At 46.9% G+C, this 14,597-nt stretch overlaps 2 protein-coding genes across 3 annotated transcripts; one reads left to right on the top strand and one right to left on the bottom strand.

Annotated features, from left to right (window-relative positions):
- The first annotated feature begins 203 nt into the window (after positions 1-203).
- Positions 204-5,145, top strand: LOC109739543 (probable ion channel POLLUX). Of its 2 annotated transcripts, none has more exons than XR_012205440.1 (12): positions 204-896; positions 989-1,057; positions 1,155-1,766; positions 2,196-2,378; positions 2,489-2,548; positions 2,641-2,844; positions 2,995-3,243; positions 3,382-3,480; positions 3,561-3,755; positions 3,949-4,025; positions 4,117-4,380; positions 4,584-5,145. XR_012205440.1 is itself a non-coding variant. In XM_020298626.4 (12 exons), exons 1-12 carry the CDS (start codon positions 324-326, stop codon positions 4,800-4,802), a joined length of 2,820 nt encoding a protein of 939 aa, XP_020154215.1. In that variant the 5' UTR covers positions 204-323; the 3' UTR covers positions 4,803-5,145. The 2 variants fall into 2 exon arrangements, 1 of the variants encoding a protein (XP_020154215.1); XM_020298626.4 differs by having other exon boundaries at positions 3,933-4,025.
- Positions 5,146-5,800: 655 nt separating this feature from the next.
- LOC109739544 (serine/threonine-protein kinase SAPK4) lies at positions 5,801-10,259 on the bottom strand. Its single transcript, XM_020298627.4, has 9 exons — positions 9,812-10,259; positions 9,590-9,664; positions 8,999-9,100; positions 8,860-8,913; positions 8,539-8,631; positions 8,360-8,452; positions 6,684-6,788; positions 6,482-6,580; positions 5,801-6,378 (listed from the first exon to the last, which is right to left on the bottom strand). Exons 1-9 carry the CDS (start codon positions 9,929-9,931, stop codon positions 6,028-6,030), a joined length of 1,092 nt encoding a protein of 363 aa, XP_020154216.1. The 5' UTR covers positions 9,932-10,259; the 3' UTR covers positions 5,801-6,027.
- Positions 10,260-14,597: the final 4,338 nt, after the last annotated feature.

Here is a 14,597-nt window from a genome sequence, read left to right as displayed (position 1 = left end):
GCCTCCGCCACGGCGCCACGATCGCCGCCTCCGCCTCCCGCGGTGACCGCCTCCGCCGAACTAGCTACGCCATGCCGCCGCTGTCCCGCTCACTCCACAGGCACGGCCAACTAACCGTTCACTAAAGAACTACTCACAGCGGATGACAGGTGGGGTCGCCCCACTAGTCATGGTCTGGTGATCCTGTCCGGGGTCGCCGGGATAACTAATCACGTGGTTAAAGTGGAAGAATTCTGCGGAGTGGCTTATTACTGCCACCACCAGCTGGGCGAGCGCCGGACGGGGGGAGAGGGGGAGCTCGAGCTCGGGCTCCGCTGCTGCTAATGGCGGAGAGCGACGGCGGCGAGGCAGACCCCGGCGCGGGCCGCCCGGCCGGCGGCGACGACCCGGCCCCGCGCACGCAACGGCCGCAGCTCGCCAAATCGCGCACCATCGCCGGCTCCGCCGCGGCCGCGGCCGCCGCTTCCGCCGAGATAAGGCGGGGCGGGAGGGACGGCGGCATCCTCGCCCGCCGCTCCACGGCGGCGGCGGCGCCCCTCCCGCAGGTGCCCAGGCGGCTCACCGTCGCCGTGGACGACCCCTCCCACGCGGCGCCCAACGCCGGCGTGCTCGACCGCGACTGGTGCTACCCGTCCTTCCTCGGCCCGCACGCCTCGCGCCCGCGCCCGCCGCGCCAGCAGCAGACGCCGCCGCCCGCCGCCCCCGCCCGCCGGAACCCTAGCAGCAACCCCGCCACCACGCGGAGGGTGGCGGCCTCGCAGCGGGACGAGGAGAAGTCCCTGGCCTCCGTGGTCAAGCAGTCCGCGCTGCTCGGGGAGAGGAGGCCGCTCTCGCCTCCGCCCCCGCCGCTGCCGCGCGCTCGCCGATTCGATCTCTCCCCGTACTGCCTCCTACTAGTAAGCAATGCCATTTAAAGCTCCAGCCTTATTTGCAACAGCTGACTTACTATTCTGGTCCATTTCCTTACCGGTGAATTAATTGCTTGCAGTTGCTGGTCGTAACCGTCACAAGCTCTTCCCTGGCATTCTGGCAGTGGATGAAAGTGCTGGGACTCCAGGTTACCTATCTATTTCAGCTGCCAAAATTGTGTGGTGCCAGTTGGTTTCACCATAACTGATTTCGCTGACAGCTTAGAAGCACTTGCGTTTTTGCAGAAAAAGGTCAGATCATGCGGTGGTGGTGCTGATGCTGTGGACAGTGAGGAAACTGCTGAGACATCCTGGGTTCTCGGGGACCCTGGTTCCGGCTTTGTTAGCTCCGAGAGCTGGAAATTAGCTCCGATGCTTGCTCTGGCAATACCGTTATTCCTTTTTAAATACGCCGACCAGCTGCGGCGAAAGAAAGAAAATTCCAGCAGGGCGAGAAGCACCGAGGAAGAAGTGCCTCTCGAGAAGCGGATTGCTTACAAGGTTGATGTGTTCTTCTCAGGGCATCCGTATGCTAAGCTGCTTGCCCTCCTGATCGCCACTGTAGTTCTCATCGCCTCGGGCGGCATTGCGCTGTTTTCTGTTAGTGGCAGTGGGTTCCTGGAGGCTCTTTGGCTTTCTTGGACTTTTGTGGCAGATTCAGGAAACCATGCTGACCAGGTTGGCTTCGGTCCAAGGATTGTGTCCGTGTCGATTAGCGCTGGTGGCATGCTGGTGTTTGCCACGATGCTCGGGCTTGTGTCAGATGCCATATCGGAGAAGGTGGATTCTTGGCGTAAGGGGAAAAGTGAGGTGATAGAGGTCAACCATATACTAATCCTCGGATGGAGCGACAAGCTGGTAATGTTCTGGTGAAATATTGCTTGAGTATCAATACTAACAAGTAACAAATCAGTCAGGCAGCAGATAACTTAGTAAAGCATCCTGTGATAGAACCTGACGATTCCCTAGTAGCGCGTTTCTGAAGTAGGCTTGTAAGAAATGTTAATGTATGCTGACTTGTAGGATTTCATTTTCACGGATTCAATGCACATTATGCTTTCAAGACTTAATTATGTATTTTAAATTCCATTTTAGACAAACCAACTTGGGAAGTTAAATGTTGGTATTTTTTCACCATTTTTAGTCACTTTATGCACTTTACTTTGTACATTATCCTCCAATCTTACCGAGGGAAGTTGTGCACTGAGCACTGAGGTTTATTTGCTTGCTTGGGTTTGATAAAGACTGAATCAACTGGCTTACTACTTGTTTCACTATGTGGAGCAGGGCTCTCTTCTGAAGCAGCTAGCTATAGCGAATAAAAGCATTGGTGGTGGTGTAGTTGTTGTCCTGGCAGAAAGAGACAAGGAAGAGATGGAGATGGACATAGGAAAGCTAGGATTTGACTTCATGGGAACATCTGTAATATGTAGAAGCGGCAGTCCTCTGATCCTAGCAGATCTGAAGAAGGTACCGAGCTATTCTTCTGATCTTCCACTATGAATACACTCCTCGGATGGTTTCTTTTCATGCTATGTGTTATGTAAATATCTATCTGAAATGCCCTTTCCTCCCCACAGGTTTCTGTTTCCAAAGCACGTGCTATTATTGTTTTAGCATCTGATGAAAATGCAGATCAAGTTAGTGTTTTCTTCTATCCTCCTTTACTATTTTGGGGTTAATAGCCCATATAATTATTTGCTCAACGTTCATTTTCTCCATTCTACCCCAGAGTGATGCACGAGCTTTGCGCGTCGTACTGAGCCTGACTGGAGTAAAAGAGGGCTTAAGGGGGCATATTGTTGTAGAGATGAGTGACCTTGACAATGAACCTTTAGTGAAATTGGTTGGAGGTGAACTAATTGAAACAGTTGTTGCCCATGATGTCATTGGACGTTTGATGATACAATGTGCACTCCAACCTGGCTTGGCACAGGTACATTTCAATGTAACACTTGGTTCTGCAATAAGAAGGAAAAGAAAGAAAATCTTTGAGCCTGGCATACTAAACTGCAATGCTATTTGGTCCTGTATTTTTGCCCGGGATGTATTTCCATGATTCCTAACCCACCATATTCTTTTGCAGATATGGGAGGATATTTTGGGATTTGAAAATGCAGAATTCTATATAAAAAGATGGCCAGAATTGGATGGCATGCGGTTTGGGGATGTGTTAATCTCATTCCCTGATGCTGTGCCTTGCGGAGTGAAGCTTGCGTCAAGATTTGGAAGTATATTAATGAATCCGGATGATGATTATGTTTTAAGAGAAGGTGATGAGATCCTTGTTATAGCAGAAGATGATGATACTTATGCACCTGCTCCTCTACCAGAGGTTAATTTTCTGAGCTATGCTTAATGTTGTATAATATTTAGTCTCTTTGTACCAACTATCATCAAGCCAGTCATACTGCCCAGATAAAACATTCCTACTCACTTAGATTTTTATGTGATCTATGTTATTTCTTGTCAGGTCCATAAGGGTTTTCTACCTAACGTTCCCACCCCTCCTAAATATCCAGAGAAAATTTTGTTCTGTGGTTGGCGACGTGACATCCACGATATGATAATGGTAAGTTAACCTGCGCATTTTGCCAGGATCGATGTACGTTTACGCACATTTTGGATATGAATGTTGGTGCTGTTGTGTAGGTTCTAGAAGCATTTCTTGCTCCAGGTTCTGAATTGTGGATGTTCAATGAGGTGCCAGAGAAGGCGAGGGAGACAAAACTGACTGACGGTGGTATGGATATTCTTGGACTAACAAACATTAAACTTGTACACAAAGAAGGGAATGCTGTCATCCGGCGGCACTTAGAAAGCTTGCCTCTTGAGACCTTTGACTCTGTGAGTATATGCCCTACCATAGAGACAAATATAGTACTCTGAACGTTTCTATTCAAACAATGATTGTTTTTATGAAACCATCAATGTTGTCCAAAATAGTTAGTCATCTTGGCTCGCATTTCTTCTACTCAGCTTACCTATGCTGAAATACACCCATTGCTAACTTTGAAACCACAGATTTTAATTCTTGCAGATGAGTCGGTGGAGGACTCCATTGTACAATCGGATTCACGGTCCCTAGCTACACTTCTTCTAATTCGTGACGTTCAGGTGAGCAACAAGCAGCCTGGCTGTAGCATATATAACTGACAGTGCACAGGTAGATGGCCGCTGCATTACTGATGTGTACCTTCTTCTGTAGTCCAAACGTCTTCCGTCGAAGGAGTCAAAATCACCTCTACATCACAATGGCTTCTCTCACAGCTCCTGGATCCGGAAGATGCAGCATGCATCGGACAAATCAATAATAATCAGTGAGATACTGGACTCAAGAACTAGAAACCTTGTATCTGTCTCCAAAATCAGCGATTACGTCCTGTCAAATGAACTTGTCAGTATGGCATTAGCAATGGTAGCAGAAGACAAGCAAATCAACAGAGTTCTCGAGGAACTTTTTGCTGAGGAGGTACTATCTAAATTGTGACATAATTTGAATTGTGCTTTAATATTGCAATAACATGCTTTTTCCACAATCTATGTGTACAAGCCACACTTACCAGTTAACAATGACTTGAAGCATCTCTATTTAATGACGTACCAGATGATAGTTTTAAAGTTAACTACCCAGCGACCTGCCTTAGATCTGACCGTGGTAATCCTATGGTACAGGGCAACGAGATGTGCATACGGTCTGCTGAGTTTTACCTGTACGAACAAGAGGAGTTGAGTTTCCTGGACATAATGGTGAGGGCTCGTGAGAGAGACGAGATTGTGATCGGCTACCGGCTTGCAAACACCGATGAGGCAATCATTAATCCAGAGCACAAGTCAGAGATTAAGAAGTGGTCTCTAGACGACGTGTTTGTTGTGATCGCGAAAGGTGACTGACTAGTTTTACAATGTCATCTCACATTTTTTGAAGCACAAGTGTATACTATGATAGTAATAATAGTACAATACTAATCCATGCTAGTTGATAGAAATGATAACCGGGCAAAGCATATTGGCACTGTACATGTCGGTTCCTATCGTCTCCGTAGCATTCAGTTCACCTCAACGTAGGTAACTTCGGCGCCCCAGCCAGAGGTTGTTGCTGATGAGTAAATAAGCAGTACAGTGGGTCAATGCAGTAGGAATAGCTTGTGATTCATGTTGTATTTTGTAAGCTCGCGGCTAATTACTGAATCCATGATAATGCTATATGCCATGCTGTGTTGATGTTCAAAGGAAAGAGGACATGCAGTGTATTCTGCAAAGGCTCCTGTAATTCTGTCTAAACATAGCTGAACAGCGTGCATCTTCGTTTTTTTACTTATGCCATGCTATGTTGATGTTCCAAGAAACCATAGCTGTACTTGTGCACAGGGCATCTTGGTTCTTTTACTTTCTATTTAGACTTGTTAAGTTTAGTTGCAAATCGAGCAGCAACTGTGAAATAGAGCATCTCCCTGCTAGAAGCATATCGTCGGAGGTATGTGCTGGTGCTAGCTCGTTTACTGTCGAGACACTAAAGAACGTTTGAATCCTGGCATGTCTACCAGTTTGGGAGTTGTAGCTGTAGGTGGTGCTTGCGGTCATCACAGCATGTGGAGATGGCTGCACCAACTGGTAGGAATATTTGGTACCGGTTTAGGATGGGTTGGTGGAACTAACTGCTGTACCAAAAGTAGCACAGAGACATTCTGAAGAGGGTGTATCCACCTTAACACCCACGCTGGTGCCAGTGGCATTTACAACGCGCCTGGCATTTCAAGTAAAGAACGTTTTCTTTTAGCAAGGACCACTTCAAGCACTGAACAAATTGCCAGTTTTAGGGCGAACCACAGAATGCGTCGGCAATGCCTCATGATTTAAACATGAACCGCTGGACAGCCTGAGGCGAGCTATTTCTCCCGGTCACGGGGAATACAAGCATAAGCTTTATATGTACATAAGTTTCTCTGTCAAGAGCCAAATATTACAGCATTCATCAAGCCCCCTTTGTCCCATGTAAATTATGTTACAGGAACCAAAACCAAACAGAAGCAAACTTCCAGCAAAAATTGCATACCCCACTGAGCGCAGAAGTTCCACGATAGGCCGACTATCTACAGGTAACTTACTCCGCATACTTTCATGATATGCGTAGCGAGCTCATGCGGAGCTCTCCGCTTGCATGAACCTCCTTGACCCTCTTGTCGTACTCATCCTCCTCTTCCTCCTCCACCACTTCTGGTCTCTCTTCCTCTTCCTTCTCTTCCTCGTCGTCTGAACCCTCATCGCCCCAACCATAGCTTGGCCTGGATGACTTTGGCATGGTCCTTGCCTCCTGGACAATCTTCATGATCTCTTCTGAAGTCTGCTCTGAAAAAGAAGGCACGGCATTATCCCTCCTGAAGTACATGGCCTGCGCCGTCTCTGTGAGCTCCCTTGGCAGGTTCTTCAGGAACCATGGGTGGCTCTTTATCTCCCTCATCGTGATTCTCTGGGCAGCATTCAAATTATCACGTCAACGCGATGTCACTTGCTATGAAACATGGTGACTTCCTAAAAAGAAGCAGGCAAAAGATACAGTTTGAGGTCATTACCTTCGATGGGACGTTAACAAAGATACGGGCCATAAGCTGTCGGCATTCCATGGATATGTGGACATGATCAGGTATAGTATATTGCACGGACATTATTCGCTGTAGATGAAGATTGGCCATAATGAGGGTCATTTGATGTGCAAAAGGAAATACAGTCAGCCAAAATAGGATAAATCTGCGTCGCATAATTCTAGAATGTCACCTGAATGGTCTTGCGTATATTCTTTGGGTCATCCTGGTCTTCAAATGGATAGCCTCCCACAAGCATGACGTAAAGAGTCACCCCACAAGACCACACATCTGCAAGCTACATTAACAAGATCAATTGCTGCTAATTAGTATAGCTCAAGAATACTCTCATATCATACTAGCTAATACCATTAGGACGGCGTACAAAGTTCAGGACCGACATCTGACAATCTCTTATGTGACTATGATTGGCATGGTTTACTGTAGGATGCTAAACTTCAGATTCAGTTACCGCACAGGAAAATTGTGTTGACTCTGCAGTGTCAAGATAAAGCATCCTGATGGGACTTATGCTTGATTGCTGAATCACTTTCATTTGGTGCAGTTCCGTTCTGTTGTTACACTATTCTATTTAGCCTAAAGGTTCCTTGCATTGTTAAAATAAGTTTCAGTGTGCTAGCATACTAATAATTCATGCCAGTACAGCAGCATGAAAGAAAATGTGAAGCACAGTCAGCATAGCTCATCTAACATAAGCATATTACATTCAAGAAGTTGAGTAAGAAATACCAATGTTTAAAGCAAAATAACTGAACTGAACACATGTGCTACAATGTGGACTGAATAATATGCCAACACAATGTATCTTTGTATCAAGCCATGACATCACATTTCCTACAATGTGAACTGGAACAAGACATCCTTGCATATATGTTGTATGGTATGGTTCTGTAGATCTAGGTGCATCTACCATGCTCTAAAAGTTAGACTTCGTAAAATACAATGGATTCAATAGAAGCAAACAGCAAGGCAGGAAAGTAGGCTGCAGAAAATTTTCCATGATAGGGGCCGCGCTGGACTTACTATTTTTACCAGGCAAACCTACCTACCTATTTGCGACAAAATGATTTAAACAAGAAACTAGAATCCAAAAACTCCATGAATAGTTAAAAAGGTGAATCATATCTAGAAACATGTAGAATCTAGAGGATAAGAACCTATTTTGTGGATGGATGGTCTGCATTCACCAAATAGCCCACTCCACTTTTCCGATGTCAACATCCTTTGTTGTACATCTTACCTCGACAAACCAAACAGAAGATGTTCCAGCACCTCATGCTGACAATGACTCCTCATCAAACAGAAGCTTGCCAAGAGAATTTCAGATAATCTGTTTGTCCAATATTTGTGGTATTTTTTAAATATAATATAATGTATTGTCCATCAGAACTTAATAAATAAAGCTAAATATCAAGCATTTCCTAAAATATTTCCCCTGCTTTTGGATAATGCAAGCTTTTGGGAGGGAGTCCTTTAGCCTTGGAGTGCCCGTCATTCAACCAGACTTTTGATTAATTGAGGGGCTAAGCATATGTAACGTCACAATCATGACGCAAGTGCATCCACTAAATGGTTTCAACGGAGAAGTTTAAATAGTGTCAAGGCACCGGCTATTTAACCACTCAGAAAGGCTTGGCGAAATGCCCAAATACTTGTAACTTTCAGCAAAATCATGAGTAAAACTTGCATACTATATTATACATGTGGAAACCACAAGATGAAAAAGATATTTGCACATACAATGCCTAGAAACGAGGTTTGTTCTAATGACCTAACAGATTATCTTGCAAAGGACTAACAGAAACCAGATACGGTAAATGCAAAACAATAAAAAAAATACAAACTCACCTTTCCATCATACTCCCGGCGGGATAGCACCTCTGGTGCAATATATGCTGGCGTCCCCACTGCTGATTTGGGCCTTGAATGCAGTACTGATGACTGATCCAGAAATGGGTAGAACAGTTTCTGTGAGAATTTACAGACATCGATAACTTAAAGGTTCGAAACGTGGGTTCAGGGACAACCTTGGAGTAGCCAAAATCACATATTTTGAGCCGTGGAGCTGCACTGCCATCCAAGAGAACATTCTCCAGCTTCAAATCTCTATGGCATATTTGCTGGTATATGACAAGATTGTCCCGAGAATCAAGTTAATAGAAATACAGTACACTAGATCTTGGCTCATACATAAGACTGCAGAACGTTAACAGTGAAACCGGCCGTGAAACATAAAAGAAACTTGAAAGGTGAAACACTAGGCACACTAGTCATTTGTGCTTAAGGAAAGTGGGCAGCTGATTTGGATGTAAATTATTATAACAATACTCTTGCTTGCGTGTCCGTACCATGTGATGGCAGTAGCTCACACCACAGATCAACTGCTGAAAGAAATACCTTGCCTGCGTGAAGCAAAACCAGATTAAGTATTGCTCTTCCACCCAAATCCATAATAAGATTATAAATTTGAGGAATAAATCACGAGACCTCATCCTCACTGAAGCGCCCACGATCACAGATTCGCTCAAACAGCTCCCCACCTGCTGCGAACTCCATGACAATCATAAGATTTGTTGGCGTCAGTACCACCTGGAGAATTTTTCCCCAGAACAACTAATTAAAATCATGTGTGTGGACGCGTGGTTGTGATAAGGAACAAGTAAATAATAAAGCTAAAAGCACAATCTGATTCCTTCTCCCATCAAAAGTTTGTGCTATTACAATGCAAACAGAAAGATATGCCTTCATGTTTCAGGTGAATAATTGCCACGGAGAAGGTGTCTCTCAGCGACATGCATGTGTAACATGAGAATCCATGCCCAAACCACACAAATATACAGGGGGGGCTTGTGTAAAGCGAAATCAGGAAAGGGGGAAAAGGAAGGGAGGTATCAAACATTAGGTAGCAATCGAAGATTCCTCGCCACATGCAGTTAAGAGAATTTTTTACAGGGAAAAAAAATCATCCGCGCCATTCCTACCCCGTAAACACCAAACGATTTGTGTTCAGAAACGCGAAAATTTTGTTTTAAAAAACAGAGAGAGAATTGGGCCATGTGGACGAATTTTTGCACGAACCTCCTTGAAGCGGATGATGTTGGGGTGGCGCAGCGAGCGGTGGTTGATGATCTCCCTGTAGACATTCTCGTCAATCTGCAGGGCACAGATCCCCAAAACGGCAATTAATCCACCTCCCACCGGACAAGCAAGCCACCAGCCCAATTGCTCCTCCATGTATGTAGTAGTACAAACAAAAATAAATAAACGGAGAAGACGGGGGAAGAAAACAAAGGAACGAACCCGGTGGCCGCGCTCGATGCACTTGACGGCGACGAGCTCGCGGGTCTCGCGGTTGCGCATCAGCCGCGCCACCCCGAAGTTGCCCGACCCGATGTCCCGCACCGCCTCGTACTTCTCCATCCCCTCCCTCCCTCCGTCCGCCCCCCGCGCGTCGCCGGCAGCGCCCCCCTGCCCCTGCCCCTCGGCCTCCTCCCTCGCGCGCACGATCCCCGTGGGACCCACGACGGCCTGCCTGCCGGCCGGAGCCGCGGAACGGAGGGCACGGCAGCGGCGGCGGAAGGGCGCGAGGCGAGGCGAGGCTGCGGAAGGGTGCGGTGCGGTGGGGGCTCGCGCCGTGCCTCGTTCGTTGGGTCGGTAGGTTGGTTCCGGGCCGTGCCGCGGGTTGCGTCTGCGGTGGCGCGTGTGTGGGGGCGGTGCGTGGGCGTGTGTCGCGGGGAGGATTATATACCCAGGGGGGGAGGGGCGCGGCCAGCGAGGTGGAGGAGGAGCCAGGCGGGAGGGGGGTGGGGAGGTGGAGTGGGCGGAGGGGCTGCCCGGTGGGCCACGCCGTCGGCGGGTCCGCGTCACGCACCGTGGCGCGCGGACCCCGCTTGCCTGCCGCCTGCCTGGCTGGTTCCTGTTCGCCGCTGGATTCGTTTCGATGTGTCCAAAATGGTTCTCTCCTGCTGGAGCTTGCGCTGTTTGATCGGCGGAAAAATATCCCGGAGGGGAAAAACGGGAAAACATCCATTTGGTATCCTGCTGCTATGAATACCCTACCTGTTTCCATCGAAGGAATGATCCCACTGGGTATAATTAATGCTGTACTAATCAGATCACAGCGTCGCATGCCGGCTTTACTTTATCGTATCTTTGTGTTATCTTAGCCGGCTGATTTTGTGAACTGGGTAGTAATATTGTAGTTGTAGGGGGGAGAGTATCAGGGCATCTACAATGGTAGACTCTTACGCAGGGCGCTTACGGTGAAAAAATAAATAGCAGAAAATTGAAAAAGAGCTAGGAGCTTTATCCTCCAACGCAAGGCGCTAATGACATGCTCTAATATACGGAGGCCCCGCGTTCGTTTCTTTACTCGCGCGGCAAGAAAATAGCCAAGCGCTCAATGCCTTTCTTTGCATCGATGCGGCGTCGGGCGCTGGGAGTAGGCTGGGAATAGGCGTGCTAACTCGATTGACAGGAAAATTAATCCTGGCGCCTCTCCTTTAGCGCCTGCGTTGGACATGCCCTCATGTGCTTCCAACCCTCCATGATTTCATGCTACTGGAGCTCCCGGGTCGTTGGATCACGGATCCAACGGGCGTAGGAAGAGCTCAGCCAAACTTATGAGAAAACCCCTCGAGGAGTCCCGTGATTTTGCCCAGGTCCAAAGACTTCAAAGCTAACCATTACTAAAACATGAAAAGATAACATCAAGTGAGGCTTTACATGATCGTAGCTGGCATCCCAAATTCACAGGCATAGTGCTGAATAGTTTTGAAATCTGATAACACTTAACACCATTAGCTCATAAAATACAAACTACCACCACACAAGGCATTGCAAACTTGACCATAAAATTCAAACAAGCAACAAGCGCACAAGGCATGCAGACTACTCCCAGACACCAAAGTCCAACAACCACCATGACGGTCAACAGAAGCACGCAAACCGCTACTTCTGTAAACCATCGACACGTGGGTCACTACACCACAAAGGAACCTCAATCGGTTGGCTGCAGCTTGAGGAAAACACATCGACAAAACTAATAGACACCACTAAATCCACGTTGACAACCCAAAAAATGGGAACCATGCATTATGTAACAAAACACACCTTTCCTTTAGCGTCACCCATATACATTTGCTCCTAACTGTTTTATGTTTTTTGGATGCCTAGTCGAGAGCTAGCGTCATCCTTTTTGCTTTTGCTCCTAATTGGTTTTCTCATTTTGGATGTTGGAATATCGGATTAGGGCTAGAGCCACCCTTCTCGCTTATTGTTTTCTCCTTCACGAGGCAGTCAATCATCTTGGCTAGTCGAGGATTAGCAGCAGCCAACCTGCCAAGGAAATGACAAAGTTTTTTTTAAGAGGTGGCTTCCAATAGCAAGCACCAACATACAATTTGCATCAACCACATAAACCACCTACTCAATGGACTCGGTCGAATGAATGTCAGTAGAGTCAAAACTACCACTTTCCTCATTGGCGGACGCCTTGCAGAGGCATCAAGAGGGGAAGCAATATGGGTGCCATAATTATAGTTGAGACCTCAAGTTAGACCACCTTCTACCGCACCATTGATATTGGTGAAACAAGTTGACCACACAACTCCAGCAGGTTGGGCATTATCTGGAGCACCAAAGCCATGACCCCGTCGGTGGGCTCTCCCTCGATGACTGTTGACACACTATAGCTCGTCTAGAATTACAGAACCCCCCCCCCCCCACACACACAAGGAGTTTCGTTATTTTTCTCAGGTCCAAAGACTTCGAAGCTAACCGTTGAAATAAACATGAAATGCGACATACATGATCATAGCAGACATCCCAAATTCATAGGCATAGTGTTGAATAATGTTAAAATATGATAACACTTAACACCATTAGTTAATCACATAATCATATAAACAACATTGAGGGTATGACGTTAGAAGAACGATCATATTGAATCGACCCAAACTTGTCTATTATACTTTATGATTATATCGTCTGAAATCATCTATTATAACATGGAGGGTTAGCATGTGTTCCAGTTCCACAGACTATGAGAGTGTCTCGGTCACTTCTTACTGGATGGTAGGCTTTGGGGTTGCTCAAATGTCATCTATAACAAGGAGATCATAACGACAACTTTCAGGCTCACCGAAAAGTTTGACAAGTGACCGGATAGCTCGAGAGTGGGATTTGCTCCTCCGACGATGGAGAGATATTCTTAGGGCCCTCTCGATGTGACGACATCCATCATCGTCTGGCCAGACACATGTGACTACATCACGGGGATGCCGGAACACACTAACGAGAAAGAAGATCAAAACCGGTAACGAGAGCAATAGTATAGTGAGCATGGTGATGACTCAGGAGGATACCAATGCACACCGGGTTTTGTAAAGTATCGTGAAGCAAAGGGAACACCGCATGATAACCAAAGGTTCACTCTAATATCATTCGTGTAATCATAGGGACCGATATGGATGTCCACGGTTCTGCTATCGGTCATTGAAGGAAGGGGTTTCGTTCATGTCTATGATTTACCGAACCTACGGGGTCACTGTCGGTGTCAAAACCGGCGGATCTCGGGTAGGGGGTCCCGAACTGTGCGTCTGAGGTCGATGGTAACAGGAGACAGGGGACACGATGTTTACCCAGGTTCGGGCCCTCTTGATGGAGGTAGTACCCTACTTCCTGCTTGATTGATCTTGATGAATATGAAGATTACAAGAGTTGATCTACCACGAGATCGTAATGGCTAAACCCTAGATGTCTAGCATGTATGATTGTCGTCGCCTCTACAGACTAAACCCTCCGGTTTATATAGACACCGGAGGGGCCTAGGGTTGTACAGAGTCGGTTTACAGAGGAAGGAGTCATCATATCCGAACGTCAAGCTTGCCTTCCACGCCAAGGAGAGTCCTATCCGGGCACGGGAGGAAGTCTTCTGTGTTGTATCCTCACGGCCCATTAGTCCGGCCCACGTCACATAGCCTGGATGCCCGAGGACCCCTTAATCCAGGACTCCCTCAGTATCCCCCGAACCAGGCTTCAATGACGATGTGTCCGGCGTACCGATTGTCTTCGGCATTGCAAGGCGGGTTCCTCCTCCGATTACTTTAAAGCACCTGGCCCGAAGAGCTATACTCGGCTTGTGATTTAATGTCATACCCTTTGGCTTCTGCGCCTCCATTGCTTCTGCCTCCACGTGTCGAGCGAATACAAAAGGTCAGGGTATTTTTTGCACATAACACCCTGGCCATGTAAAAAAGGCGTCTATTTAAAGGGATTGGATCTCAGATCCCATTCCACACCAAGCTTGATCCGACTCACATGGCCCGGGTTGGACCTCGGGGGTCAGATGCACAAGAGATTCCAGTTAGTTTGGTATATGACCAAGTAAAGATAGCCGCCAAGTATTCCCAACAGGATTGTAAGCTAGACAGCCTATTAGACGTCATAGAGGTAGAAGTTTTTGAGTCCAAGTGACTATGTACTTCAATTGAAAAATTTGTCCCTAGCCGGATTGTAAAACGATTGTCATGGCAGACCTTTTCGCTTCGACCTCTGGACCCGAAGGTGCGGAGTGTTTCTGAATACCAGAGCGGTAATATAGACCGGGTTATGCGTGGAAACCAGACGTAGGGGTCATAGTTGCTTGAACAGACAAGTTGTATCTGGCTAGCTATGTTATATTACGTGTTGATTGTAAGAAACATCTTCCAGGGAGAATAGTTCCGTTAAGGGTTCCTTTCCCTGGGTGAACATGCGTTAGTATGCATGCCCGAACTGTGATTGAAAAATTGCAGTATACGTAACATCTGGGGTTCACAGTGTAATTTAGGGTATAACATCTTTAATCCGCCGACCGAATATTCCCTTAAGAACGCTAGCTTTCGGCTTCACCCAGTCTGAGGTACACGTCCGGATGACCCGGCTGTAACAATCGCAGAGGTGCTCCCTTTATGCTCTAGCCGAACAAACGGGAACGTAGGGCATAAGCACAGGAGCCAGGCAACCCAGCTTGGCAAAAAATTAAGTCATAATGGTGCATATAATGGTGAAGAAAAGGTACATATAAGGAAAGGATACATATGTG

This window comes from Aegilops tauschii, chromosome 3 (genome assembly GCF_002575655.3).
Source record: "Aegilops tauschii subsp. strangulata cultivar AL8/78 chromosome 3, Aet v6.0, whole genome shotgun sequence".
NCBI lineage: Eukaryota > Viridiplantae > Streptophyta > Magnoliopsida > Poales > Poaceae > Aegilops > Aegilops tauschii.
The sequence above is the reverse complement of the archived record's forward strand: the minus strand, read 5'-3'. Positions and strand labels throughout refer to the sequence as shown.